Source organism: Bombina bombina, chromosome 2, assembly GCF_027579735.1.
Source record: "Bombina bombina isolate aBomBom1 chromosome 2, aBomBom1.pri, whole genome shotgun sequence".
Lineage (NCBI taxonomy): Eukaryota > Metazoa > Chordata > Amphibia > Anura > Bombinatoridae > Bombina > Bombina bombina.
This window is the reverse complement of record NC_069500.1, coordinates 1108188104-1108215213: the sequence shown is the minus strand read 5'-3', so window position 1 is coordinate 1108215213 and position 27110 is coordinate 1108188104. Positions and strand designations below refer to the sequence as shown.

Genomic DNA, 27110 nt, shown 5'->3' with positions numbered 1-27110 from the left:
CATAAGCTTTTGTTGCTTTAAGACTCCCATTGATTCCTATGGCATCCGCGGCCTCCAGGGTGGCGGATTAAAAACCAGGTACGCTGGGCCGGTATAGCAGCGAGCGTACCTGTTAACTATTTGATAACTTTTAAAAAGTGTCAAATAGTGCCGAATTTGTATTCGGAACATCTGTAATGACGTAAGCATTGATCTGTGTCGGATTGAGACTGGCAGATCGTATGTTAAGTCACAGATTTCAACTTTTGCCGGTCTGTAGGCTTTGATAACTAGGTCGGATCAAGCTTGCCACAATTACGCTGCGGAATTCCAGCGTATTTGCAGTTGACGGCTTGATAAATATCCCCCATGATGTTGACTAATACGTTTTTTAGTATTTATGTTTTTGACATGGTTTTAAATAAATTTGATTTATAAAGATGTTACTGAAATAATCTGTCATTTTGGCACACATGTGCAAATGCAAAGTTGTAGTTTACATTCAATGTAGAATAAAATTAAATTATGTATTGTCAATGGTGTTTGTGTTCTTTAATAAGTCACTGTCAAGATGGTCCAGCTTGTCATCGGTTGCCAAGTCATATGGTGCAGTATTTGAGATGTCACATATTAGCAAACAAATTGTGGGCAAAACTAGATCCAAGCTGTTAGGACTTTGAGATAAATATTGCTTGTTACTCAAATTTACACATATTGTTATAGAAGATATTTTCCAGTTCACCCATTATTAGGAAGACAACATTTTTATCAGTTAATATAAGTATCCAGGGATATTTGCATTGACTGTCTGTACCATTTCTTATCCTCTTTGCACAATTTAAAGTATTGTAATGATCCCATTTTCGGTTGAAGCCTTGTTGTTAAGAACTACTATATTATACTTGTAGATGTACTTTTAGTATATATCAGTGATGCTAAACCTTGGCACTACAGATGTTTCAGAACTGCATTCCCCTTAATGCTTAGGCACTCTAAAGTCCATTAAGCATGATGGGAAATGTAGTTCTGAAACATCTGTGTGTGCCAAGGTTCGCTATCACTACCACAAACTAAATGGTGATAGCAAACTTATAAAATGTCTAGCTTGGATTTCCTGTAATTTCTCTGTAATTTAAACTGTATTAGATTTTAAGCACTATATTCCAAAGAATGCATACAAACTAAATGTTTTTGTTGTTTTGAAATTAAACATGGAAGTGTTTTGCAAATTCAGCAACTCTCTTGAGCAATTTTACATGGATTTTTTTTTGCTCAAGCCAGGCAGAGGCCAGATGTAAGTGTGATACTGCAGCATACTTAACCCATCAAATGTCAACATGTACACACTGTTCCCATTAAGGAGTAATGTGGACAGCATTAATGAGTTATAATCTTTAGGACCACAACCCCTTCTAAGCTTGTGATGACCCCATCAGTCTGTCACGAGGTCCAAGATCATAGACCTTGCTGGCTGATCAGTGTAGCTTGTGTAAGTCACCAAGTAGGTGTATAGTGATGTCACACAGAATCATATTTCCCAGCCATCCCAGATTTTGGATGTCTGCTTCCTGCCCTCCTGCAGATTCCCCCATCAAGGCAAATGTCTTGTTTTCTAGGGATTGCCTCGGTTCTGTCCATAATATTCCAGCTTCCACCCAACCTTGTCCATAACATGTTCAGCCGTGCCCATTACACTCTAGCAACCACATCTCTCATGTCAGGCTCTGCCCACATCATCTTTCTCCCTGTCCTGGAAAACCTTTGGAAAATGTTGGGGGTGTACAGAATGCAGGGCAGAAGCACATCCTCATGGTCAGTGTCGTGGTTGGTGCTATTACAGACTCCATGTGACCTTTTAAATGAAGAATCTCATATCTATATTAGATGTAGACAATTTCTGCATGAATAGTGTTCCCTCAGGCCTTCATTATTGGCAATTCTTGTTAGGCCTGCTATCTGCCTGCTGAGCATGCTTCCTGTGTATAGTAGTTGCTGGGCCTGCCACTTTTTTATAGTTTAGGTTGGGCTTTCCATATGCCTAAGTTTCCTGCTGACTGTTATCTGTTTCACTGATATTTTATCCTTCACAAATAAGTCTCTGTGAGATTCTATAAACATATATATTTTATTTATTTTTGTTAATAAAGTCTCTGAAGCTACTACTGACCTGTTGTATCATTCCTCGCTATTTGTCATAAACCCCCAATTACCACAGCAGAAGCAAAGCAAGGGCAATAGGCACCAGGGGGCATGACCTTTATCTCCTCAACCGACCATAGTTACACACTTTTTTTTACAGTTTATAGCCTAATGTAAATGAATAAGATAAATTGCAGGTATCGCTCATCGATGTAAATAATAAATTAACCATAAAGGGCCCCATTTATCATTTATTAGGCAGACAAGGTTTACTTTCAGGAACCTCATCTGCTTTCTTTGTGGCAAGAGGGCAGCATTAATTGATATTGTTTACATGTCCCTTTAAGTATTACATTTTTTTTAAGGTCTCTCATAGTACTGTAGAATTCCTGTAGAACTTATTTGGGAAGTTCACTAATTTTATCATGAATATATTTTTGTATATAATGTCATCCCATGAAAAAAAGAAGAACCTAATTATCTTTCAGCTGCGGTTTATTTAAAAATCTGCTTAAAGGGACACTGTACCCAAAAATGTTCTTTCGTGATTCAGATTGAGCATGACATTTTAAGCAACTTTCTAATTTACTCCTATTATCAAATTTTCTTCATTCTATTGGTATCTTTATTTGAAATGCAAGAATGTAAGTTTAGATGCCGGCCCATTTTTGGTGAACAACCTGGGTTGTCCTTGCTGATTGGTGGATAAATTCATCCACCAATAAAAAAGTGCTGTCCAGAGTACTGAAACCAAAAAAAAGCTTAGATGCCTTCTTTTTCAAATAATGATAGCAAGAGAACGAAGAAAATTGATAATAGGAGTAAATTAGAAAGTTGCTTAAAATTGCATGCTCTTTCTGAATTACAAAAGAAAAAAATTGGGTTCAGTGTCCCTTTAATTTAAAAACAGTATTTATAAAAAAAATTCAAACAGCTGCCAATCAATAGTCAAGTTTAATGGCACATACTGCGTAAAGAATCATATCACTGATTTAAAACTTGAAATGTGGTTTTGTAAATTTGCAGAGCAATTCTAATCTGATAAAACAAATTAAGCAAATCACAATCAAAGTAAACTTACTATTATAAAGGGAAACAAATTTAAAGAAAATGCCTTTTATTTTGGCTCATGAAAACCTTCTGCCTTTTGTGAAATGTCAGATGCCCTGACCCACATCTTTGAGTTTTAAATGGAGCCAATAAGATTCATGTTTGTTTTTTAGTCTTAATGAAATCTCTTTGTTGTGCGCCTGTTGTACAGGCAGACTGCCAAATAGAAACTCTGATCCTTGTGTCGCTGTGACCAAAGAGACTCTCACTAATTCTAAATGATACTATAATAGAATAAACATAAACTACAACCAAGTGAACCATAGCCACTGGTACAAATGATGCTTAGTTGATTCAAGACGTTGTCCTGCATTCCTAAAAGACTTAATCATAGATACTAGATGTTTTTTTTTCCAATTAAAAAAATGTAATCTTCAAAACAAACTAATCATGTTGGATTTAAACCATCAGTCATGCTTTCTTTTAACATTCTTTGGCTAAGGGCTGATTCCACACAGTTAAATTGTCCATAGCTTCACAAAATCCGGTGATCTGGAATGGCCCTTGTTCTAAAGACCGCTGCTCCATAATTTGTCTGCTGCCTCTGAGGCTGCGGTCTTCAATCCGCCCAATCCTATGCGATCAGGCTGATTTACACCCCCTGCTAGTGGCCGATTGGCCGCAAATCTGCAGGGGGCAGCATTGCACAAGCAGTTCTGGTAAATTGCTTGTGTAATGATAAATGCCGACAGCGTATACTGTCGGCATTCAGCGATGTCTGTTGAACATGATATGGTACAGCGTATCATGTCGGACAGACATTGGTAAATCCTTAGACATTCTTTTAGTCATTAAAATGGGCATAAAAGTACATAGTTGCTCACATAGAACTAGTTTTATAATGTTTTTTTTTACAAAATGCAACATTAAAGTGCAATGATAAATGCCGACAGTGTATGCTGTCGGCATTTATCGATGTCTGCGGACACGATCTCTGCAGCGGATCATGTCTGCCAGACACTTGATAAATCGGCCCCCTAGTCTTTAACCTCTTGAAAGTCAGCTCCAGAGCAGCAATGCACTACAGGGAACAAGATGAATACATTGGCTGAGTCAGTAACAAGAGGAATATATGTACAGTCACCAATCACCAGCTACCCCACATTAGTGCCCTGCTCCTAAACCTACCTAAGTATACTTTTCAACAATGGATAACAAGCAAACTAAATGTAAAAGCCTCTTAAATTTGCATGTGCTAAACTAAGTTTAAAGGGACAGTCTAGTCTAAAATAAACTTTCATGATTCCGATAGAAAATGTAATTTTAAACAATTTTCCAATTTACTTGTATCACCAATTTTGCTTTGTTCTTTTGGTATTCTTAGTTGAAAGCTAAACCTAGGAGGTTCATATGCTAATTTCTAAGCCCTTGAAGGCCGCCTCTTCTCTCAGGGCATTTTGACAGTTTTTCACCACTAGAGGGTGTTAGTTTACGTTTGTCATATAGATAACACTGTGCTCACGCACGTGGAGTTCCAGTGAGCAAGCTCTGATTGGCTAAAATGGATGTCTTTCAAAAAAACTGAAATAAGGGGGTAGTTTGCAGAGGCTTAGATACAAGGTAATCACAGAGGTAAAAAGTGTATTTATATAACTGTGTTGGCAATGCAAAACTAGGGAATGGGTAATAAAGGGATTATCTATCTTTTCAAACAATAAAAATTCTGGTGTAGACTGTCCCTTTAATTTTATCTAGTTTGTCCCTTTAAAATTAAACTTTCATAATTAAATAAAACTTTCAATTTCAAAAAAGTCTAATTTAATCTATATAAAATTTACCTCTTTCTTTTTGTGTCATTTGTTGTCATAAGAGCTTATCTAGACTGGCTCAGGAACTTGCACATATATTTAGTCGTATATTTTTTGTTGGCATATATCTGTATATATATAATTTTTTATTTTTTTATTTATTTATGAGGAAAAAATGCTTCTAGTAAAAGTTATCTCTGCTCATGTGACACTTCATCAAACAGGGTGCAGCAATATAATTTAAGACCTCTAGACAGATACTTACCAAGAGCTCCCAAATAGATCTCCAGGAATACAAACAGCTTCTGACAGCTAACAGGGTAAGACTGGTTAGGTATTCAAACCACATTACATATAGATGAAAGGCTCAAACATAGTCCTCCCCTCCTCTCTCTGACTAGCGTAATAACTTTTCCCTTTTCACACCCCTTCACCGGGACAGTCTATGGATGGGTGCTGAATGTCTGTTAGAGGGCACACAACAGTCTATACCAATAGAAAAATAGGGAGCTGCACATGTATTTTATTTATACCTTTAAATATCATCTTAGTTTAATATTTATACTGTGTGTATATATATACAGTATATATATATATATATATATATATATATATATATATATATATATATATATATATATATATATATATATATATATATACTGTATATATATATATATATATATATACACACACAAATCTAAATAAATAAGAAAAAGTTTCTTTTCAACTATTTTTTGAACTACGTTTCTTTAAACAAAAACATTTAGGAATGATAGTAAGATACATTATCAAATCAGTAAGAGCTTCTGTAAGTTACTCAATGAAAGATAAACACTGTAGGCAGATTTTTCTTCTAATGCACCTAAATCTGTTTTCAGAACATGCAGAAAAAGAAACCTTTATTTGTTATCATCATGAAGTATTAGTTTGATATGTGTATTTGGCATCTCTGGTTTTATTTGACCGAGGCATGCTGATTGTATATATAATTTTTCATGCAAAGTTATCATCTCACACTGGTGCTTATTAGAGCTGTACCTAATGGATGCCCTTATAATGATAGCTTAGTTTCATTTAAATATTAGTGGTGGCTGTTGAAAAATTGAGAACATTTCCTATTCAAAGATTGAAATAAGTCACTATAAACAGCAGCTATATGTATTTTTTGCTATGTAACTCAATGGAATCACTTTAATATTAATGAATGTGCCCCTTGAACAGCAGCTGTTAAACATGCACAAAAATCACAGTTCCATATAAATCAACTACATTTATAGCGACATAGGGCTAGATTACAAGTTGCGCACTAGCTGGAATAAAAAACACAAAAACAGAAAGGAGCGCAAACTCGATTCAAGTGAGTTTTATTTACATAGACAAATAGTGCATAAAAGAATAGCACTTACAAGACGTAAATGGTGAAAAAGCATATAATCGTTATAAGCAGATGAGCGGATCACAGAGTCATCAACCGGGGATGGAAACAGTCAGTTGCCCATTATCTTGGAAGATAATAATGCATTTCTGTCTCTAGGGGGCACTGCAGGGAAGAAAGTTCTCTGTTTCATTTGCTTGTGTGATCCATCTTGTTGGTACTATAGTTGGAACTGTTTCTGTCATCTCAGCTAGGCCTTGAAAGACTTTTGCAGCATACTGTAAATACCTGGCTTTGTCAGATAATCTCAAGCCTCGGGAGAAGATATATTTCAGAGGTCCTAAGGAGACTGCTCAGAAGTACTTTGATCATATTGCTCAGTGGACCATTGATTTCTATTACCGGAGGTTACCCTGTGGGATACCCGGTGGGTTCTGTGTTTATGGGCAAATGACTGTTTCCATCCCCGGTTGATGATTCTTTGATCCGCTCATCTGCTTATAATGATTATATGCTGTTTTACCATTTACGTCTTGTAAGTGCAATTCTTTTATGCGCCATTTGTCTGCGTAAATAAAACTCACTTGAATCGAGTTTGCGCTCCTTACTGTTTTTGTGTTTTTTATGTCCATTTTGGCTGAGAGGAGAGAACTTAGCATCTGTGGAGCTGCATCTCGGACACCGTACTCACCACCGAGTGACGTCATCATCCGGCAGCACCCCCTAGCTGTGTCCACATGCCAGAGCTTCGAAAGTAAGCAGTACAACAACGGAGAAGCATTGCTCAGGAGTAACAGGTCATTGTTTGCCATGCTCAGGATTTACTATTTACAGTCTGGACACTTTGAGATTCTTTGACTAAACATATTCATATTTGAGCGTGATATATACCAAGGAACACTCCTTTGTTTCCTGTATCTCCATATATATAAATCTGTGTTCTGCTTCCTGTGGAGTGCCTATATAACTAGGACTTTAAACCTTCATTTTCTGTTTTGAGTACATGTGTTATTAACATGTATAAATATTTAGTTCCATTGGCGATCATTAGTGCAGATTGTACTTTTCTTTGTGTTTGCACTAGCTGGAATGCTTTCAAAAGTAGTTTATTTTTTTATCAATTAATAAAATGCAAAGTGAATGAACAGAAGGCAAACCAACAAATCAATATTTGGTTTGACCACACTTTGCCTTCAAAACAGCATCAATTCTTCTAGATGCACTTGCACAAAGACAAGGATTTTTTAGGCATATAGTCAGGCGAATGATTAAACAATTATACCAAACAGGTGCTGATGATAATCAATTTAATAATATGTAGGTTAAAACACAATCATTAACTGTAACAGCTGTGTAGGAGGAATAAAAGTGGGTGAGGAACAGCCAAACTCTGCTAACAAGGGGAGGTTACTGAAGACAGTTTAATGTCAAATGTCATACACCATAGCAAGACTGAGCACAGCAACAATGTCAGAGTTATACTGTATCAGCAAGTTCACTCAGAGGCAACTTGTCGGACCCTGGAACACCCATCAACTGTCTGGTCAGAATTTGTCTTCATGAAAGCCTTGCGACCAAAAGCCATACCTCCAATGTGGAAACAAGGCTAAGTGACTCAACTATGCACACAAACACAGGAACTGGGGTGCAGAGCAATGCCAGCATGTGTTCTGGACTTATGAATCAACATTTGAAATATTTGCCTGTAGCAGAAGGTAGTTTGTTTGCTGAAGGGCTGAAGAGCAGCACAAGAATGAGTGTCTGTGGCACCAGTAAAACCTGCTGGAGGTTCCTTGCAAGTTTGGGATTGCATTTATGTAAATGAGTTTGAGGATTTGGTCAGATTTAATGGTCTACTTATTGCTGAGAAGTACAGACAGATACTTATCATGGTATGGCCCCCACAGAGCCCTGATGTCAACATCATTGAGTCATTGTGGGGTTACATGAAAAAACGGAAGCAACTGAGGCTGACTAAATATACAGAATAACTGTTATTAGTTTTGCAAGATGCTTGGAACCTACCGAATTGCTTAAAAACTGTGTGCAAGTGCACCTGTGTTTTGAAGGCTAAGAGGCCAATTTATCAAGCTCTGTATGGAGCTTGATGAAGGCTCGCCAGAAACACCAAGTTATGAAGCAGCGGTCCAAAGACCGCTGCTCCATAACCTGTCCGCCTGCTCTGAAGCGGAGGACAGACATTGGCGGAAATCAACCTGATCCAATACGATCGGGTTGATTGACACCCCCTGCTAGAGGTTTGGCCGCAAATCTGCAGGGGGCAGTATTGCACCAACAGTTTACCAGAACTGCTGGTGCAATGCTGAATGCGGAGAGCGTATGCTTTCCGCATTCAGCGATGTCTGTCGGACATGATACTATTATTGCATTGCTGCTTCTGAGTCTTCTTAGTTATGCTTTTCAACAAAGGATACAAAAGAGCAAAGCAAATTAGAACATATTAGTAAACTGGATATGCGCTGTCATAAAATTTAATTCTGACTATACTGTTTCTTTAATTAAAGGAAAATGTAGAAAAAAACATTAAAAAAATATTTTCTAAACAATAAATAATATACCCCAGAGATTTTAAATTATTTACTGTTCTAAATTTGTAGACATTCGCAAGGTTGTTGAAGCTGAGATCATGTTAGAAATTCATTGATCATTACTTGACTTATATTTTCTACAGTTTCATTAGGAGACGTTCCTGACATAAACCTCCATCTATACCTGCATTAAAAAAGTGCCCAGTAATTAAAATCTCTCACATGAAACAATTGCACCTTTGCAAATATGCTTGAAACACAGTTAATGGAAATGTTAGTAAGTGTAAAATACTTGCATGTCTGTTTCACCTCACAGACACAAACCAGGGGCTGCCAGTAGACTGCAGGGGGTATGGTCACGTTTGTTTCGCCTACATTAACATCTGACATGTATAGTACATAAAAAATATATTGCCCCTGTGAAGTATCAAAGCTAAAAAGGTTGTCTTGTTTTCTTTTCTTCTTTTTTTAATTTGTTTGCTCCGTAATGTTTTAATGACCATTTTGGGATGTCAGTATCCATAACAATAGAGCTTGTTACCAGAGAGATGCAGCTCCACTGGGGGGGGGGGGGGATAAATCTCTTTGCATTGTGCAACCTTTTTTTCCCACAAGATAGCTTCACAAACAGGTTTTATTGAATCTAGGCTACTGAATGAGGTAAAAACATTAAGGCTAGATTACAAGTGGGGTGTTAAAGTAAGGACACGCGATATAGCAATATGGCGCCTACGTTAAATTGCATGCGTTTTACAAGTTGAAAGTAAATATGTTCATTCAAGCGCAATCAAATTTAATGTGCATCTAGGTTTGCACGACTAAAAACCTTGCATAAAGGCTATGGGCTCCATTTATGAAGCAGTGAATGTTGCTTCGGAGTCCCATCGTTTCAGTAGTGGTCATAAGACTGCTGCTCCTTACCCTGTCCGCCCATGATTTGGATGATTCGGGCAGGGGGCGGCATTGCACAAACATTTCACTAGAAATGCTTGTGCAATGATAAATGCCGACAGCGTATGTGAATCATGTTTGCTCGACATATAGTAAGATTGCACCAAACAGAACATAAATACATTAAAATAAACTGTCACACTCATATATACACTATCTAATAAAAAAATACTCCTATACATATTTATATATATATATCTATATACATATATACATTCCAGTGTTCTTCACATAGAGGAAATATTATTTTTATTTTTAAAAATATATTCCTATATATATCTGTAGATAGCTCTACCTGTATGCATATATATATATATATATATATGTCTGTGTGTGTAAAAATCATATATATATACAGTATATATATATATACTATATATATATATATATATATATATATATATATATATATATATATATATATATATATATATATATATGTATATATATATATGTATATAAATATATTTTTAAAAATAAAAAGTTACTGTATGGTGGGTAAGAACACGTTTCTTAGGTTCAGTCAAAGGGACCTATTTAAGAACGTGCGAGCGGACATGATCCGATATTGCGGATCATGTCTGCTGCACATCGATAAATACCGACAGCATACGCTGTCAGCATTTATCATTGCACCAGCAGTTCTGGTGAACTGCTGGTGCAATACCGCCCCCTGCCGATTCGCGGCCAAACCTCTTGCAGGGGGTGTTAATCAACCCGATCATATTGGATCAGGTTGATTTCCGCCAATGTCTGTCCGCCGCTTCAGAGCAGGTGGACAGGTTATGGAGCAGCGATCTTTAGACCGCTGCTTCATAACTTGTGTTTCTGGTGAGCCTGAAGGCTCACCAGAAACACGGGGCATCAAGCTCCATACAGAGCTTGATAAACAGGCCCCAAAGTATTCATAACTAACTTTGGGTTGAGTGCACATGGTTTAAAGCGGTGTCGGGTTATCGCACAAGCAATGTGTTTGTTTTTTTCATTTCCACACTCCATTGAAGGGAGAAGTTCAGTGATCACGATATTCTAAGTCCTTAAGTTAGCACGCATCCGATTTTGCTTGTGCATAAACCATTTACTTTCCACTTGAAATGCATGCGCTAATCTGTGCGCTTTATAAATTTATTTTTGGTGGTGTTTGTGTGTGAGTGAAAGTGCTAAATAGCATGCAACTTGTAATCTAGTCCTTAGTGTTTTATTTATTACGTTTCATTCCATGCTGCACAGTAATAGGTTATTCCATGGTAAAGGTGGTTCTAGAGGGTTGCTATATATCTACAACCTTGAATGCAGTAATCCCTAATCTCACACAATTTAACACAGCCTTTTAATCGCATCTTGATTTAAAGCAGAGGATGATGTGATCTGACAAATAGTCTGTTTTATAAGCAAAACATGTAATGAAAGTGCATTTATCATTTCAGAAATCTCAAACATTTGATTATACTAGCATCTACATCTGCTTGTGACTTAATGAGTACAATTATAGTAAGATAAACAAGTAAACTCATTCGGAAAACAAACCAGCAAACCATATATTAAGCCTATGCTTGTAAGATTTACAACTGTAGCACAGATGTGTGATTAGTGCATTGTTGCAGCCATTGATAGGTTTAGGGTTGCTTTCATATTTAGAATCAGAGTCAATTATTTCTGCATAGCAGAATAGACATCTGTGGCAGAGGTCTACTGTAGGGTTCATGGTTCCTTCATGTGTCCTATTGTTGATGAAGGCTTTCTTATTGGCTAGTGAAAGGAGTGCATGATGTAGGTACATACCATCTTATACTTCTGGCTGACCTGACTCTAGTTGTGGAGAGTCTTGATCTGTAAAAAGTTGCATGAAGGGACCATGGCATGCTCCTTACAACTAGACTCCAGGGGGCATATTTATGAAAGCTTCAATCTCAGTGCATTCACCAGCATCAATACGCTCGCCAGACATCGTCAGACATCGCTGACACGGATCCACATACAATCCCCTTATTTAAAAAAAAAAAGTCAAAAACCCGCGTCAAGTACGGCGCGATGAGCATTTGTAACATAATCCATAAGTAGCAATGTATTTTTCATTTTCATCCCTATATCTACTACTGCACCAAATGTGGAGCAATAATATTGTTTGATTTAGAAAGGGTATATAATTTTAATAGAGTTTCTAATTTACTTTTATTATGTAATATACTTAATTCTCTTACAGCATCGAATATAAGCTTTCTGTGTTTTCAGACTCCCATTGATTTCTATGGCATTCACGGCCTCAAGGGTGGCATATTGAAAACTAGGTACGCTGCGTCGGAATAGACTCGAGCGTACCTGTTAAATGTTTGATACATTTGGAAAAGGGTCAAATAGAGTTGAATCTTAATTAGAAACATCTGTAATGATTCAAGCATCGATCTGCATCGCATTGAGTGTGGGAGCATATAATAAGTCAAAAATTTCCACATTTGCCGATCTTGACACTTTGATAACTACAGCGGATCAATCTCGCGACAAATACGATGCAGGATTCAAGCATATTTTCAGTTGACGCTTTGATAAATATGCCCCCGGGTATCATTAAATTCCCAGAGTGGGAAGTTGCACTTGTTCCTGGTTAAAAAACAGTTCCATATGTGGTTGATAATAGTTTAGATACTTTTCTGTATATAATATAGGTACTGCGCACAATGCATAAACTCCACGGCACAAGAAAGTAAAAGTTCCAAATTTTAATTCAAACGTAGTTTAAAAAGCATAATCCACATGAAGTACACAGTGCTCAGGTGAGAGCAGGGAAGACAGGTAAATCACATGCAAACGCGTTTCATGCGCATGCACATTTGTTCACTGCAAGATGCTTTTCTGTACATAGCTGGCTAGGATTTAAATACAGCCCTGTCTGTCAAGTTGTAAACACTGCTCTTTATTTTGAGGGCAAATGTTTTAAAACAATGTGTGGCTGGTGGGTTTAGACCCTAAATTTTTCTTTTACAATTCAGACAGAGAATACAATTAAAAAAAAGTTTATTTTTATTATCAAATTTGCTTCATTCCTTGTTCATTCCTTGTTGAAAAGCTATCATGATAGCTAGCGTGCACATGTCTTGGGCACTATATGACAGGAAATAGTGATGTGATCTAGTGCTCTTGCTAATGTATAACATTGTTACAAAAGTGCTGTCATAAAGTGCTGCAGACACGTGCACACTCCTGAACCTACTTTCCTGATTTTCAACAAAAGATAACAAGAAAACGAAGACAATTTGATAAAAGAAGTAAATTGGACAATTGCTTAAAATTGTATTCTTTTTCTGAATCATGAATGGAACATTTTGGGTTTTGTGTCCCTTTAAATACTAGTCTATATATGTAGCAAACTTAAGTGTATACTGATTGATATGTGTTTGACTGACAGAAGGTGTTTATTACTGCTTTGTGTGTGACAGGCAGGAAGAGGTTAACAGCTAATTGCTCGTTTGCGCAAAAATATGACCTCAAATTAGTGTGAATTGACAAAAGGGCAAATGTCCCCAAATAGTTCTCTTACCAAGGAGCTAAATAAATGTTTCATCTTTTGCAATTTTGTTTTTGGTGTGCTGATCATATTCTTTTTTCTATTACATCTATGGAGCACTGGTCTTATTTGTTTTTCATAAAATTAGTGCGGCTTTGGGGTAATATTATTCTCTGTATATAAAATAGCCCTAAACCTATAAATGTTCCTGTGGTGTTTTTTTCTATTTATTTCACGTGTAAAAGTGTCACTGGCGTGGCATGTGCCACTACAGCAAGGTATTAGATGAGGGTTATGTTTAGAGGTAAGGGATGGGTTATGTATATTATTAGGGGTAGGGACAATGTTAACAATGTGCTCTTCTTAAAGGGATAGTCTAGTCAAAATTAAACTTTAATAATTCAGATAGAGCATGCAATTTTAAGCAACTTTCTAATTTATTCCTATTATCAAATTTTCATTTAGACCCCATTCAGAAAGCGCTACCCAGATCCTGAACCAAAAATGGGCTGGCTCCTAAGCTTACATTCTTGCTTTTTAAATAAAGATAACAAGATAACTAAGAAAAATTGTAAAAGGAGTAAATTAGAAAATTGCTTAAAATTGCATGCTCTATCTGAATCATGAAATTTTAATTTTGACTAGACTAGTCCTTTAAAGTAAAGATATTAACCTTTTGTTTAATGTTCACGATGGACAAACCTGAATATCAAATACTCTTCTTGGATATTTTAAATTGAATCTGTAAATTCCTAGTTAATGACAGGACCAATAATGAGATCTATTCCAATCCAGGCCCAATGCAAGGGCTACAAAAAATAGACAAAATCAGGCAGGCGGCATAATGATTTCAGGGCTCAGCTCACCATAGAGCTAAAAAACGTACACAGCTTAAATATAACCATTGTAATGTTCATTTATAATTAGAATTATTTGGAAACAGCGTAGGCTCTTCAAAAAAGAAAACCAAGTGAACAAAGTAAATGTCATAATTAATGTAAATTGGAAAGTTTTTAAATTTCATACTCTATCTGAATCATGAAGGTTTAAATTTGACTTGCAGGTCCCATTATACAAAGGAAGCATTTGACATTTCTTTATGAATCTTGCTTTGTACTCAAAATAAGCAGATTTTTTTTACCTGCATGACACCCTATTTATCTCATTATATAAATAAAACCTAACCTTTGATTGTATTGTTCTTTTAGCACTGAAGGTGTTAGCGTACAGGTCTTTATATTTGCACAGCTGTTGCAGGATCTGGGAGGCTTTGATCAATAGTAATTCTGTACATCCCACGGAAGACCTATTCAGTTACCTCAAATTCCCCTTTAAATCTGTGAATTGGATGGGAAGGGTAGACTCCAAAGTGCTCAAAACTTAATCTTTTTCTGACAGTTTTATGCACTCTGCACTATGGTTCTGCACCACAGATGCTTAAGATCACCTAAGCACTAATGTATTTAAAGGATAAGGATTATAATACTCAAGAAGAAAGATAGGAGGATAACATGGCTTATAAATTGCCATATGGGAGAAAGCTTGTCTTGCATGTCATGTTATATCAATGATGTAGTGTCTGTAAAATGACACTAACTAAATGTGCTGTGTGGTGGGCATGCACATGTTTCTTAGGTTTACTCAGGTAGATTTCATAATAGCCCTTTTCAGTTTCTTTCAGCTTAACAATCTCTCCTGTTAATATAATGTTTTATAGATCCAATCGACTGAAGAAAAGAGATATACATATGGTTTTTAGTATGCAGTCTACAGAATAAGCAAGTGGTGAAACTGGGCAGGTTGGAAGGGGGTACTTTGTAACCACATGACAGATACTAAAACCTGTGGTATATAAAAAGCAACTGAATTTGTTTTTTAGTTTCTAAAATTGAATTCTCTGTTTACCCAGTTGCCCATTAGAATACAGTGTGCCTATATTTTGGTGTCACAAGTGTTAATGTATGCTTGATATCAGGACTTACATTTCTTATATTTGTAATAAAAATAATCAGAATTGTATTTGTTTTGTCTGTTCTGTTGACCGACTCTTATTCTATGTAATTTATAATGATCACAGAGTTTATGTACAAAAGACTGTAATGGAGAATTTTGTATAAACATATGAATACAATTTTCAACCCTAATTGAATAGTTTTTATTGCTCAAAATGTATGATCCAAACAATTCTTTTCTTCTCAAAGCTAGAAATCAAATCCCCATATTTTTGGCTTACCAACACCATCCCCACATCACTTTGTTTGATAAATGGAGCTCATAATATGGATTTGAAATTTGTTAAAACCTTGGTTTTATGTGAATATTTAAATTTGAATTATGTTTTATAGCATGACTAAGGGCTGATAGCTCAAAAAGCTACTTGGTGCTGATTTTATGACCTAAGTTCATAATAAAGTTTGGATTTTAAATGAATGTCTGGAGAATATAAATGTTTGCCAAACATAAAAGTAATACATTGCTAAGAATCATCTTGTATTTCAAATTAGGAAATTTGAGGTTCCAATAAACTTTCATATCAGACATTTGTTTCTATACTTATTCATCTATCTATCTATCTATCTATCTATCTATCTATCTATCTATCTATCTATCTATCTATCTATCTATCTATCCATAGATAGATAGCAAGAATAAAAGAAATAGCAAGCATAAAAGAACAGAACATTAGTGACTTTCTAAGGAAGCTGCTCACAAATAATGTTGCTAATAATGGGACCAGGGCCGTCTTTAACGTGGGACAAAAGGGGCAACTGCCCCGGCCCAGTCTTTGTTGTGGGGCCCAGGGCCAGCGCTTCCATAAGGCCGTCAAGGCAACTGCCTTAGGGGGCCAGAGCAAGGGGGGCGCAAACTTGGAGTAGTCAGTTACCATGCTGGAGCAGCAACATTGTGAGCTTGGAACTGCAGGTTAGCTGCTGGGCAATACTGCACTGAGCCTGCACAGCACTCACCCCCGTGTGCTCTGACACCCCCACCACGTGCTATAGTGGTGCCTAAACTATTTTACTTTGTGCTGGACAATATCGTGCTGGGCCGGCTTGTGCCCCCCCCCCCGGGATCAGACCCCCCGTGATCAAACCCCTCCACCCCATGATCAGACCCCCACACATGCTGGCTCCTCCGGCACTGCAGTGGTGCCTTCACTTAAATATGTCTGGCTTTGGAGCTGGGCAACAGTGCCCTGAGTCTGTGCGTGGCATGCACACACCCTTTTGCTCACACTGCCCCATATGCTGGCTCCCAGGGAACTGCAGTGGTGCCTTAACTTATTGGCTGCAACCTTTTTTTTTTTTTTTTTTTTTTTAATCCAGCATTTTTTATAGCCTCTCGAGTTCCCACTCTAAATACAGAGAACGGTAACTCGGGAGGTGGAGTATTGTGCAGGAGACAGCAATGGAGATACAGGTTGCTCTGTGGTAGGACCTGGGAAAGCAGCTGAAGACTCAGATCCCTGCAGGAGATGCAGGTATAATAGGAGCAGGTACATGTCACTGTCCAGGGTTACAGCATGATATGTACAGCAGGACACATTAAGAAAATTTTAGTGCACAGTGGTGAAGCTCACAATGAGTCTTGAGAGGCAACTCCAGTGCTAGATACCACATTGTATAATGCTATCACCTTTATTCTCTACCTCTCTCCCTTGCTAAGTGTTATCTCTCCCTCTTTGTGCTCTTTTCTCCCTCCCTCTTCTCTGCTTCAACTCAATCTCTATTCTCCCTTTGTTCTCTCTTTCTGGTCTCTGTCTCTCTCTGGTTTCTCTCTCTCTCTCTGGTCTGTCTCTCTCTCTGGACTGTGTCTCTCTCTTTCTTGTCTCTGTCTCTCTCTCTTGTCTCTGTCTCTCTCTCTTGTCTCTCTCTGTTCACCCTTAGCTATCTATTTCTGGTTTCTCGCTCTTTCTATACTCTGTCTCTCTCTGGTCTCTCTCTCTCTCTCTCTCTGGTCTGTCTCTCTCTCTCTGGTCTTTGTCTGTATCTCTCTCTGGTCTCTCTCTCTCTGGCTTGTCTCTCTCTCTCTCTATGTTCCCTCTCTCTCTCTCTCTCTCTGGTCTCTGTCTCTCTCTCTCTGGCTTGTCTCTCTCTCTCTCTCTCTCTCTCTCTCTCTCTCTCTCTCTCTGGTCTCTCTCTCTCTCTGGTCTCTATTTCTCTCTCTCTTGTCTCTGTCTCTCTCTGTTCACCCTTTGTTATCTATTTCTGGTTTCTTGCTCTTTCTATACTCTGTCTCTCTCTCTGGCCTCTCTCTCTCTCTGTTCTCTGTCTTTCTTTCTCTCTCTGGTCCGTCTCTCTATCTCTCTGGCTTGTCTCTCTCTCTCTCTCTCTCTCTCTCTCTCTCTCTCTCTCTCTCTCTCTCTCTCTCTCTCTCTCTCTCTCTCTCTCTCTCTCTCTCTCTCTCTCTCTCTCTGGTCTCTCTCTCTGGTCTCTATTTCTCTCTCTCAGTTTGGGGAAAGGTATTAGTAATTGTTTTTAAATGGCAGGATTCAGTAATTTATTATATTCTCCCCATTTTTTATAAAGAAAAGGATTCATTCTTTGAAGTAGTCCAGTTTAACGTCATATTGCTTATTAAATAATTGTTTCATCAAAATATGTTTAAACTTGGAAAATGTAGGTACCCTAGAATCAATCCATAATTGCAAGGGGGGCCCCCAAGAAAAAGTTTGCCCAGGGTCCAATCAACATTAAAGTCGGCCCTGAATGGGACCACCTTTGTTTTGTTTTTCATGATATACATGTTTACCCATGTATAGCACTGTCATGTATAGCACTGTCAAGACCCACCATTGGAAAGGTAAATACCCAGTATTGGTGGTCTGAAAGAAAAAAAAAAGTTAAAAAAAATTTGTGCAAAAAATAAAAAAAACTTAAAAAATCTTAGCACCCACGTGGAAAAGTAGTTAGCACTCAAAGGGTTAAAACTGTTTCACAGCTATTTGCAGGCATTCTATTATTTTTCACATATGTTAAATACTCTGAAATGACCACAGGAGATATTCTAGAGGTTTATTAAGATACATGGTATCGCTTTATTAAAGCTCCATTCATCCCTATCCGAGAGGCTCTATACAGGGAATAGGGCACACATTTACATATGTATAGGTAAATATGTATATGTGCTGACTATGTCATATCCTTAACAGCTAAGGGGATTTGTAGGAAAAGTCACTTCAAGACACCAACATCTACAAATGGTGCATTTTTATTTTTCATTTTTTTAATATTTGATTGTGTCACATTTGCACTGTCATGATTGTCACTAACAGTACTGCCATCTTTTAAATCACATTTTAAAGGCTATTGCATAATCACAACGTTCCTAGGAAACTATTGTAATCTGTTTCCATCCGCTCCACTGCTAACCCTTTTGAATGCATCTTTTAGGTTTTCAGGAGGGGCAGACTGTGTACTGTTTTTCTACCACTATATGGTCGCTTTGTAACTTTCACAAGTCTTTTGTTTATTAAAGGGCCTTTTCCACTTGGGCGTGAACTGAAAACAAAATGGTGACTATGAGTTTCTATGCAATGATTTATAATATTTTTTTATTGGATCTTAACTGTTTTTAAACCGTAAATCCTGACCCTGCTGCCCAGCAACATTGTTTTTTCCGAAGAGACCCTTTTGACAAAACTGCGCCTTTGTGAAAAGGTTCCTATAGGTGATGCACCTACATGCACGCTTAGTCCAAACATAGTACAAGAGTGCGTTTCAAAGAGCCTACACCTATATTACTGAACTTGTAAGCTGGAACGCACCTTCATCACAGTGAGTTTGATTTATAATCAAATATTAAAAATTAAAACATGCTATTTGTAGATGTTGGTGTACTGAAGGGACTATAGACAGATGGGCATAATGGCAAGATTCGTATTTCATTAATTTGGATGTTTGGATGTTCATGGCAGCAGGGCTTTAACAAATGAAACGCTATAGCAGTATTATCAGCCGAGAATCTTGTCTACCAATTTAGGGCTAGATTATGAGTGATGAGGAGTTTATCGCAGCTCGTTGCACACGTCGGAAGTAGCACTTGTATTACAGGTTGAAAATAAATGTGTTGGCTTGAGGGCAATCAAATTTCACGTGCATTGGGATAGCGCGACTTCAAAGCTCTGATTAACTGTCATGCTTGACTAAAAGTTGCACAAAACACATCAAAATTATATTTAAAAGTACAGTTACACTCATAGTAACACTATCCAATATTATTATTTTTTTTAAATTGCATTAAAAAGTTATAAGGGTTAAAAGATATGAGGTCTCAGGTGTTAGACAAAAAAGGGCTGTAAAGGGCTTTAACATAGAGATACATACAGATTAATGTCTAAATATATATGTACAGTATATATATATATATATATATATATATATATATATATATATATATATATATATATATATACAGTATATATGCACATACATACATATTTATTTATATGTGTATATATATATGTATTTACAGACATATAAACACATAAATACATATGTATGCATGTATAGACATACATATATAAGCGCATTGGAGCTCTTTGCTGTCAAGTAGTTGAAAATATGAAAAAAAACATATTTTTGCAATATTAATATTTAATAAAGTGTTTAACTATGTATTTGCTCTAAATATTTCACATTTCAATGTTCCTCACATAGGGAAATATGTTCTAAGTATTTTATATTCCTATATATATATATATATATATATATATATATATATATATATATATATATATATATATCTATACCTATATAATATATATTCATATATATATATATAGCTCCATTGAAGTCTACAGGGGAATACGTTAATGTGGTATTCAAAGTTTGGCTTTTTACTTTCAAATTGTAATATGCACAGTACCCTACACATGCAAAGAACTGACTTCAAGCGCAAGCTGGAGCGGTAACAATAATAACATACTGACTAAAATAATGAAACATGCTAATTGTCATAAATAAAAACCTTTAAATACAGAGCTGGGAAGGCAAGCTTTTAAGTCATCAATTGTTGTAATCTTGTCAAGATAGAGTTAATGGAGTAAATAATAAATTAAGTAAATTAAATAGTACAATAAAACATGTGTATAGTAAATATGTAGTCAATAATTAAGTACCACTAACTATCTAAACCTGTCTTTATCTGTAGGTCAAAGCAACTGATGCTGACTCGGGTTCCTTTGGCAAAATCCATTACTCAGTCTTTGATGAGTTCCATAGCATCAAGAAATCTCAAACATTTTCAATTGATCCTGATGATGGACGTATCTGTGTATCTCAAGATATAGACAGGGAAGTGCACCCTGACAGCTTTGAGATTCTTGTTAAAGCAGAAGATGAGGTAAGTTTAAAAACGGCACTAACTTTAACAATAATAAAAATTAGACATTTATGTTCATAGGCTATTTTACAAAGCTGAAATATGTTTTTTACTTTGACTCTGTTTAAAAATAATTAACTTATCTGGAATTATACACTTTGACTTAAAATACTATAATACAAATACTATTGTGCAAAGGGACTTGTAGAGGTTGTAAGAAGGCTTTATCTTCTGTTTATATTTAATTAATTTGCCCCAAATCATCGTCATTATCACTATGGAGTAGGACACTGGACTAATTGACCTTCAAGTGAGTGGTTTGACTTGGTGTCATCAATAATTGTGCAATGCGCAAAAAATGTTTCATGGGACTTAACAGTAGCTGTAGAATATTTTTTTTCCCCATAGAACAAGCTGTACAGAAGATAACGTTTGTATAAATTATGGACAGAGACATTTTCATGTTTATTAATTGCTGAAGTGTCTGTAACATATCAAGTCATTTAAAACGTTTCATTTTGTATGTAAATCTTTTATAATAGAGGGCTCAATTGCTAATATACAGTTTACTATTGTCAGGGTATTTATCCCTGGAAAATGGGAAATAAGGTATAATGGAATTTATACCCTAACAATTTGGAAAAAATATATATATTTAGTAATCTGCATTATAATAACAGAAGTCTGAATAAAATCTTTCCAAATACTTTGTATTTGCCCCCAAAGTATAATTAGGATAATATAAATGACTTTATAAGTAAAAAATTTGCAACGTGCCACTTCCTGATAAAAAATAGCACAATAACTTGTACTATAGATAACTATAGATAACATTTTTGCATTTTTTAAAAATACCATGCAAATAAATAAATAAAAAATATCTGTGTAAATTTGACTGGAGATGAGAAATAGTTACACTTGGTTTAATGGAAATGTTTTTTTTTTTGTTTTTTTTAAATGTTATTTATATCCAACAATGTGTACAAGCATTCATATTCTACATCTCTACGCCACACAGGGCTGAACAATGAGTGAAATACAAAAGGGTAAGTAAAGCCCAAACAGGGTAATGTTAGCCTTATAAGAATTATGCAGATGCAGAGCCATCAACTTTCAGTTGCCGATTAAATGGTTACCTTTTGTGGAGTACTTGCACACAACATTGGGGTTTTTTATTTTTAACCTAACAAACTAAATAACAATAAACTAACTAAAATAAAACAAAAAGACAAGGACAAAAAACAACATATAACCCACATCCATATAACCCTTACCTCCCCCCACTAAGGGCTCCATGTACTAAGCAGTCAGCGAGCTACCCGCAACAAATCTCGCGTCAAAACTCGCAAACTGATATGTACAAAGCCGTCAATTATGTTAAAACTCGCATCTTTAAAATTGCGAGCGTACTTATCCGCCAAACCTCGCTACCGCTCCATTTTTCACTGTAATTAGACACATTTGACCACCAACTCGCCAAAAAACGAATGTACTAAAAAATCTATTTGTCCGCTCGCTACAATTTCCGCTCCCACCTCGCTATTTTTGCCTCGCCACCTTTTAGGTGGCGGGCAAGGTACAAAACAATAGGAAAGTCAATCTAGACGCCAGTCTAGACATATATAAAAGGCAGTAATATCAGCATTGTACTTACAGCATAACTGGCGTCTAATTTGTCTCTCATTTCCATGTACATAAATTGCGCCCAATTTGTCGACTGTAATTAAAGAGTAATCTTTTTAAATTTGTATTGTTAGTTGTCAATCTTTATAATTATTTTTATATTAATATTTATATATTATCAGATCCAGATGAAGCCATATCCAAATTGTAAATAAATATTACAAAAATAACGCTCTGTTATCACTCTTCAAAAAATTTTGAACAATAATAAAGTTGTTTAGATAAGTTGAACTTTTATAGGAGCAAAATTCTATTCCCGCGACTACTATGATGTTCGTGACACCTTGCATGTCACGTGTTAATAATTGGCCAGACAATTCAACTGAAAGTTAAGTACCATCAGCTTAGTCGCGGCGAGCGAGGCGTCAAATTTATCAACAATCCGCAACTGCTCGCGGCGGGCTAGACTTGTCTATTTATTGGGGGAATATTAGTACATAGCGACAGCGGACACCATTTCGCCCGCGGCGAGTAACGGCGAGTTTATCCGCGTCTACAATGACGGATGAATTGACGGCTTAGTACATGGAGCCCTAAAAGTATGGAAATATACGTCATCCTGCAGAGCAAATGGTTGTAATATCATAAGCTAAGACAGACAGGTACATGAGATAGTCAAACAACCCTACAAGTGCCTGCATAGTACCTACCTGCATCTTATAGAAAGATATTGACTGAAAACCAGTCCGTGTGGGATAGGACCTGTTATACTATGGTTGATTATGAGTTTGGACTGATCATAATAGACATGGTATCAAGGGGAGAGGATGGGAGCCATGGGGAAGTTGGGGTGAGTACCTGCAATCCAGGCTGTAATGACATTTTTGGGATGCAACCATAAGGTTTGTTCTTAGACCAGGTGTTGTAAAATAATGTTATCAAGATTAAGGGGGTAATACACGATAGGGTTGTCCCTTCATATATGCAAGAGGTACCAAAAGAGATGACACTGAAAGTGTAGATTAATTAAAGTAACATGTTTTCCAAGTGGTAATGCTGTATAAATAAAGAGTATTTCTGTCGAATCAAGTATATAAATAGGCAGGGTGGGATGATAGCACTTGAACCTACCCTGCATGCTATCACTATTAAATAGGCTGCCATAAATAAGATAAACCTATAGGTTTGGCAATCATGTGAATAACCCCATTGCCATAAAAGGTAGTAGGGAGGTGGGCCATGCCCCTGTACACACCCGATAGCCAAGAAGATCATTAATACCTAAGTATACTAGATACCCATTAAAGAAGGTTATAAAGCTGTAATCAGCAAAACTAATAGATCTCTGCAACATGTACAGACAATGCAGTTATTATTTAAAAGGGTGTGTATAGCAGTTTACATCAGGGAAAGTCCCTCTATGACAATACATTGTAATAACTGTGTAGTAAGATCCTGCTGCATACTAGTTCAACCACCTACTGAAACCAGGGAAAGATTGAGCCATCATAAACCTCAGTCGTTACACAGGAGTAGTTGTTATGGCAGACATGAAGGAAATTTGCTATGTATTATATGCTCAATGATGTGCATGGTAAGGGCTGATACTTAACATTAACCCCTAAGATAGACATCTATTCAGTACAATCTGTTTAGAGACCTCAGTAGGAGGCATAATCAAGGCATTCATGAGATAAAATACAATTAAAACCCAACTAATAAAGCTAAATTTAGAACATATGTACAACAACCTCATATAACAAAGTCGGATATAACAAGCCGGGAGATCTGCTGACTGACATACATAATGACACAGTCACCATATCTGCTTGTTGGTTACGTTCAGTTTACAGACTAGTCAGTGAGCATAAGTGTTTCAAAATGCCTGCAAAGGATAAGGAGAGCAGTAAGCTCTGTTTTGTTGGTGACACGGCAACTCAGCCAACCCCCTTCCTGAGTCTCAATGTAGATGCAGCTCCCGATAACAGTAAGAGTCCCATATTAAATGGTTTCGGTGTAAAAAGCCATGTTCTGCATAACCGAACAACATATTTTGTCCAGTTTGATGGATCCTGTCTGATTTAGAGGAGCGTTAGTCCAGGCAGATGTCTTGTAAGAAATTCCGGGCTCCGTCAGTTCTTGCATAAAGCTTGATGATGCGTTGCTGCTACTTGTTCTCCTAGCATCCAAAACGGGGTGCAGTGCTTCTTGTTTCAGAATTGGCGCCAACTCTCCCACATTACACCGCCGAGCTCCGCCATCAGGGGTCCGGGCCAATTTCAGCCGAATTGTTTCACTTAGGCTTGAACACTGAGCAATAAGTGAATCAAATAGAGGTATGAATATATCTGATAGTTCAGTCAGCAATGATTCAGTTGCACACTGCATGGTAGTAGCGAGTGTGTGTGATGGTTGCCATCGGCCCAGCAAAATCTTTAATATTTCTTTAATGTGCCTTCCGGGGTAGAAGAGATGTATTTCCTTCTGTTCGCTATAGCTTCCCGGACAGCTTACTCTGTCAAGGGAGGCACGAATGGCAAGAAATAGTGGCAAATATTCGAAATAGTCCAAGTTTTTCTGCAGAGCAAAAGAAACCTGCCACCATCTTAGAGAGCCGCCCACCGGAACTGTTTTTTTTTTTTAAATGAATTTTTAAATGTGTTAAGAATAGAGAACAATTAGTATAACTGGTAATATAAAATGTGAATATTTATAATTGAGTTATATTGAATAACATGTATATGTGACAGGAAGAATAATGTCACATCAGTCTCTGGGGCGCTTAAAAAATATTTTTTAGTTGTAGAGTATACTTATAAACCAGTTCTTCCAACTAATGGGAGCAACAAAAATAAGTAAATGTATTGTTTATATTACCTTATGGTAATAGTCTCATTTAAGGATGACAGTCTAGAATAAGTGATAGAAAGATATCTAGAAACCAAAAAGAAAGAGAAGTGACCGCAATTATTAACGCAATTCAGCATTCTTTTCAATTTGTTAAACAAAGATTTATTTATTGAAGGATATAAAACTATTACATACAACAATACAACACTGTGTGTGTCGGCACCTATTGTACCAATAAAGTCAATGACAAATAATACAACAAACACTGTATGGCAATAACACTTCACTGGGAAATCACAGGATGAATATCCAAAAAGGCTATCACAAGCCAATAGGTATCCCTCTTCCACTCACCTCACCTCCAATGCACCGGTATGAAAGATGTTAACTGCCAATACCTTTGAATAGCCTGTCCTCAGGGTACAATAACGACCTTACACTTCGCTTTCAAAGTACTTGGGACCAGTCCGGTTTAACACAACCGGTAAGTGACTGATCAGGTTGACTCCGCTCCCCTCCGTGGCTCATTCATCAATGGCATGTGACGTCATCAATCGTCTCCGGCTTCCGACTTCTGACCTCCTTCTCAGTCAATGCTGTGCTTTACTTCATGAGGTGGGTGAGAATACTTGGTACAGGGAACGACATCCGATGTTCAACTGTGCAAACCTCCATTTAAAGGGATCCAAAACAGCACAAAAGAAGAGGTGCACTCGAAGTCACGGGTGTCAATGAAAGGAAAACTTTATTGTAGAATCCTTAAAACATCCTTAGCAAAGGAAGGAAAACAAACAATGTTCAAGTGGCAATGTGAGTGGTGAGAACTCCACTCTGAGGACTGTCTGCTGACGCGTTTCGGCTCAAAAGGCCATAATTGTAGCTACAGTCTCAGATTTCCATTAGCCATTTATGCTCACTGGGGCATACTGATTGGATAAAGAACCTTTACCCGAAGTGGAGCTCTAGACACACCCACTATTGCAAATGTTACAACAATTTGAATCGCAACTATGTTTATAACAATAGCTCACATTGTCAAAAAAATAAAATTTTAAATACAATATCAGCTGAATGGCAAAAAGCAGAGAAACGAACATTAACATAATACATAAAACGGTTACTCAAATTAGACCATTGTAAGAGAGCAGGCTACACTAATAGGATGCACAGGTAAATATTCATATGTACAGAGCCTAAGCAGAAACATGGGCATAAAAAAATAAATAAATAAATAAACACAATCATCATATTATATCTAAAATTTCAAGCTGAATTTCAAGTGAATCTGTAGGGGGCGGTGTTGCACCAGCAGCTCACAAGAGCTGCTGGTGCAATGCTGAATACGGAGAGTGCATTGCTCTCCGCATTCAGCGAAGTCTGTCGGACCTGATCCGCACTGTCGGATCAGGTCCGACAGACCTTTGTTAAATATGTCCCTATGTGAGTTTTGCCCCACAATTCCTTCATCAGCGATAGGAAGATATATGCATTGTTTGTTAAAATAAGTAAATACATCTGGAAGCAGAGTCTGTTTGTCTGGGGGCCAGAACTGGGCAGCCTTGAAATCTGGGAACGGTATGAGCAGTCAATGAACAGGTTGTGGAAGTGGTCTGGATAAGAGTCAGGTAGTCAGGAGGCAGGGTATGGGTGGCATAGGGCAGAGTGAGGGAAATCTAGAAGCAGTTGGGCAGGATGTGGATTGCTTACTTTTTCATTTCATGACAGTTAAAGGGACATGAAACCCACATTTTTTCTTTCATTTTTTTAGAAATGGCATGCAATTTTAAACAACTTTCTAATTTACTGCTATTATATGATTTGCTTGATATTCGTGTTATCCTTTGTTGAAAGCATATCTAGATAGGCTTAGTGGCTGCATAAAGATGCTTAATGCGATTGGCTCACCTATGTGATTGCTATTTCTTCAACAAATGATATCTAAAGAATGGAGCTAATTA

At 36.9% G+C, this 27110-nt stretch overlaps 1 protein-coding gene across 1 annotated transcript in view; it reads left to right on the top strand.

Moving 5' to 3' along the window:
• Nucleotides 1-27110, top strand: part of DCHS2 (dachsous cadherin-related 2) — a 546419-nt gene that overhangs the window by 197410 nt on the left and 321899 nt on the right. Inside the window, exon 4 of the mRNA XM_053700224.1 lies at nucleotides 20509-20700. Within this exon, the coding sequence (XP_053556199.1) occupies nucleotides 20509-20700 (192 nt within the window). The remainder of the gene's footprint in view (nucleotides 1-20508; nucleotides 20701-27110) is intronic.